Here is a 4,427-nt window from a genome sequence, read left to right on the forward strand (position 1 = left end):
CAATCTCTCTCATGTTGACTCAAAAGACACATGTGTTCCCTTCTTCTAGGTGACCTTCCTTGATTGGGGAATGAAGAACAATTATGCATACATACATATGATATACATGAATAATCATACAACATACTGACCCTGAGGAAAGTGAAGTCACCTTGTGCTTTGTGTTTTGTGTCTATTATCCTTGGGCTTATCTCACACTTGGGGGCTAAATCCTTGTGATAACGTGCTCCTTTCCCTTTTTCATTTTCTTATATGTATCACTACCTTAAAGCAATCACCCCCGGTGAGGCGTGTGCGATCGCTTTAACGTAGGGGGGCATACATCCCGTCCATATCTTTTCAAGATACTTGAAAATTTCTTGACAAATTTAGCTTTGCCTTGAAAATTTTTGATATCTTTCTTGCATGACTCATAGTGAGGGAACCTTACTACTAATAGTCATGGTTCTCCCTCGTGATCTTCCCTTTTACTTTGTCAATCGAAGTCGTAAGATCCTTAGTCCACTGGGGGCTTGGTGTGTCTTGCCTCCTTGACGTGGTGAAAGTCTTTCAATGTTGTTTCCTTGTACTTTACCGGAAGTATGAGCATACATACTCCCGCTAAAGTGGGGGCTAAATGTAGCGTCCTAAAATTGCGACACTTGCAATTTCGATTGCATTTCGGTCTTCACGATGGTGACGCAACACGCAACCTGAATGGAGACCTTGAAACTTGCTCACGACACTGAAAACTGCATTTTTCAAGCACCCTGGCCTGAACCTCCTTGCACTCTGCTGTCCCGGGAGGTGGGACCAGAGTGCCCAGCGCCTTGGTCCTTCAGGACCATGGCGCCCAGCGCCCTGGTCCCTGGGCCTATTTTGGCTCGGTCTCCTAAGGGGTCTTGGGTCTTTTTGTTTGCAATTTGGAAATTAACTTTCCTGGTCGGCCTAAGGTCGGGAAAATCAGTCTATCAGCCCTAAATGACAAGTATATAAACTACATTTTCCTCTCTCATTTGGATAGAGAGACACACATGAGGGAAAAGGCGTGGAAACTATACTCAAGCATTCAAGCATTCAAGCATTCTTTCAAGCAATTGATCATTCTAAGTCTCCATTCAAGGCTAAGTGTTGCATTCAAGACAAGGATTCAACCATTGAAGAGGAGATCACATACTACATACAACATACTACAACAACATACAACATCTATACCTTCACACATAAGGATACAAACATCCTTAGAACAAGGTATTAGTACTTGTTTTACATACATTTACATTTACAGCACTTGCTCATTTCTTGGTTAATTCCAAAACCGGGGTTTGACCTAAAGGCAAACCCCTAATCCCTAACCCCCCAATCGTCTTCATTTTTCTGTGTGTAGGTTGCAGGTACGCGGCTGAAATTGAAGAGCTGGAATCCTTGTGCAGAGATGAACAGATCCCCCTTCGTTTCGCGGATTTTTCGGAGGACCGTGGCGCCGGGCGCCATCGTCCTGACAACTTTTGCTCAAATTTGCAGGACAGCGCCGTATCGACATTTTACTGCTAATTCCAGGTCCGCAGCTTCATCCTATATCCCTATCTCAGTTTATAAGCGAATCTTTGTCACTTTCTATGCATTCCTAGCTTAATTCTTCTATCAACATTCTTTACAAAAGAGGGTAGCCTTGCTTTCTTAACCCTTGAAACACATTTAGCATCCAATCTTGCATTGTGTGGGATTGGATCTTGTGGGTTTCAACCCCTCTTTTGAATGTAAAGTCTCTCCCTTAAGTGAAAACCATCAACCCTAGCGAACCTCCCTTCTCTCTCCTCGGAGTTGGAAGAGGGGAGGGCAACTAGGGTTCGATCGCGATTTTCCGCTTTACACACTATAAATGGGGGAGTTGGCCCCTAAATCTGTGCAGTCTATTGTTTCATTGCCACCTTCTGCATCAACCCCTCCTCCATCGATTCCGGTCTTGGAGCAGGTTGTGCCTCATGTATCCTCATCATCAGGGATTGAGGCTAACCCTGCTCCCTCGAATAGACCTCTACGTCCACCTAGGACCGTGCAACCTCCAATGATGCCTATTGTTCCTACGACTGCACCCAGTGTAGCCAAGGGAAAGGCACTCATATTGTCAAAGTCCATGACCTGGCCTCCCTTCGAGCTCCCGATCATGGCTGATATTCCTCGACCCTCTCATTATGAAAAAATGAAGCGCTCTTCTCGTGTCTCTTTGTCATAGCCTGTACAGGAACCCTTTGTTCCTCTGACCAATCCTTAAGTGAAACAAGATCGGGCACTCATTGTTGTGGATGTGGTGCCTCTCTAGGATGCACCTTCTGTTTCATCGGTTGGGCCTTCTCCTATCATTGACACAATTTCAGAGGCCTCTCCTATGGAACATGATGCTTCTAAATCCTCTCCATCTTGGGTTGGTGGTGGTCACCTTCGTCAGAATCAACATGCATGTGAGTGTAAACACTTTCAATGGGCTCAAGCTCAAGAGCGCAATGCTTCCTTACAGTCTGCTAGTGTGGCTCTGACACCTAGCGCTATTGTTTTGGAGCCTATTCCCTCAGTTGCTCCCATCTCTACACCTATTTTGATCTCGTTCCCTTTTGCTTCATGGGCTTTTGATCAACCTCCCTCTAAATGAGTGTAGGTTTTCATTGCTCCTTCTTTGGAGCCAACTCTTATCACTTCTTTATCGGACATGCCTCCCTTGTCCTGGCCCCTTAACAAGTCACATACGCAGGTGGTGCCCAGTGCATCTTTTTTTGCCCTGCCTACTTCACCACCACTCTAGCATCTGAGTTTTCCTGGGGTCCTTCAGCTTGCTATGGTTGATAGGAGGCTTGACACTCCTAACCTGTGTAAACACAAATTTGAGCAGGGCCCTATTCCAAAGTTCCGACGATGCAAGTCTTCGCAAGTATGTTCTCCATCCCTTCCTTTGCTTGTCTCAGTGCCTGCTGGTTTGCCTATTTCTATATGCCCTGCCTTCTCCTGAGTTTGTCACTGCCCCTCTTCCAGAGGCTGACAATCCTGTTCTTGATTCATTTTCTTCAAGCAAGTCACCTGCTTCCTCCACAAAGGCCTGCATGTTCATCTCCTTGGAGGACATACCTGGACCTTGTCTACAATCTTCACACGATTGTTGACCCTTGCCTCCTCCAAGCCTAAAGACGAAGACATCATTGTTGCTTCGTCTCTTGGTGAGGCACCTGGTGTAGCCCTTGTGGTAGTCCCTCTTTGAGCTCGCCTCCTTCTTCCTATTACCTAGATTAGGAGGACGAGGCTCTTCTTGAGGATGATGATCTCCTACAGTACGATCCCCTCCTAAGGGATGATCGTTAGGACTTTTATTTCTCATCTACATCTGCTTGCATGTGTGTGTGATTCTATTCCCCCATGCTTGCTTTATCTGTTTGTTCCCTCCAGGAGGACCCAAGTCACTCCGTAGGTACTTGGATACGGGAGGTTGATTGTTTTTATTCATTGTGCTCTCCTGAGGGACCTGAGTTACTCCGTAGGTTCTCGGATACAGGTGATTTTTCGTCGTGCTTATTCCTCTATTTGTCTACCTCCTTCTATTTGTTGTATATTGCTTTTCGACATTCAGGAACGATCCAAAGCGTTGGGGGCATACTTTGCCTTCTTCCATGTTGACCCGATTTTTTATTTTCTCTTTATCTTCATGTGATCTTCTTCAGATCCAAGAAATTTGGCACTATGACAATACACCCATCTCGCAGTGATACTATATATCTTTTTGAAATTGCTATGGATTCTTATGCCAGACTATCAGATCCCCCTATCCTCTTCCATTGCATCTTTTGATGTTGTGTATATCTATGTGCCACTTTCTCTTGGTGGGATTCCACGGAAACATCTTGTTATGTTGACATACCACAACTGCTCTTCTCCTTAGAATGACATGCCTTTCATGCCTATCATTCTAAGGGGGGGCCATCATATATGCACTTATCTTTTTAGCTTTGGCATTTATCCTTTCAACTTTTGCATCGGTGTCTTTTATCAATTGTTTTCCTTGTTCACCTAGGTGGGGGCCAAAACACTTGATCTTTTTTTTTTTCCAAGATCGCCTACATGGGGGCCAAACCATTCTTAAGTACCTTTTTAGGGGCCAATCTACTACTTACCAAATTTATCTTCCCTATCGCATGGCTATCTAGCGCGTCACTACCCATTCTAGCAAATCTATCTTTATCTTTCCTATTGCATGGCTATCTAGCATGTTGCTATCCATGCCGGAAAAAAATTATCTTTATATGCCCTATCATATGGTTATCCATACCGACATATCACGTTGTATCATATGGCTATCTACCATAATGCATCTTGCTACCCATACTGGCATATCTTATACCAATGACGACCACTTATCTCGTATCTTTCCATAACCAGGGGCTTTCCTCCAAGGCGAGGTTTGT

General features: G+C 44.7%; 1 protein-coding gene across 1 annotated transcript; it reads left to right on the forward strand.

Moving 5' to 3' along the window:
• The first annotated feature begins 1,861 nt into the window (after positions 1-1,861).
• On the forward strand, positions 1,862-2,215 carry LOC131069462 (classical arabinogalactan protein 9-like). Its single transcript, XM_058004887.1, has one exon. The coding sequence runs from the start codon at positions 1,862-1,864 to the stop codon at positions 2,213-2,215; it is 354 nt and encodes a 117-aa protein (XP_057860870.1).
• Positions 2,216-4,427: the final 2,212 nt, after the last annotated feature.

Source organism: Cryptomeria japonica, chromosome 11, assembly GCF_030272615.1.
Source record: "Cryptomeria japonica chromosome 11, Sugi_1.0, whole genome shotgun sequence".
In the NCBI taxonomy this organism is placed as follows: domain Eukaryota; kingdom Viridiplantae; phylum Streptophyta; class Pinopsida; order Cupressales; family Cupressaceae; genus Cryptomeria; species Cryptomeria japonica.

Excerpts from the sequence above, each read along its gene's own strand:
- LOC131069462 (XM_058004887.1), top strand. The coding sequence starts at position 1,862 with ATGGGGGAGTTGGCCCCTAAATCTGTGCAGTCTATTGTTTCATTGCCA.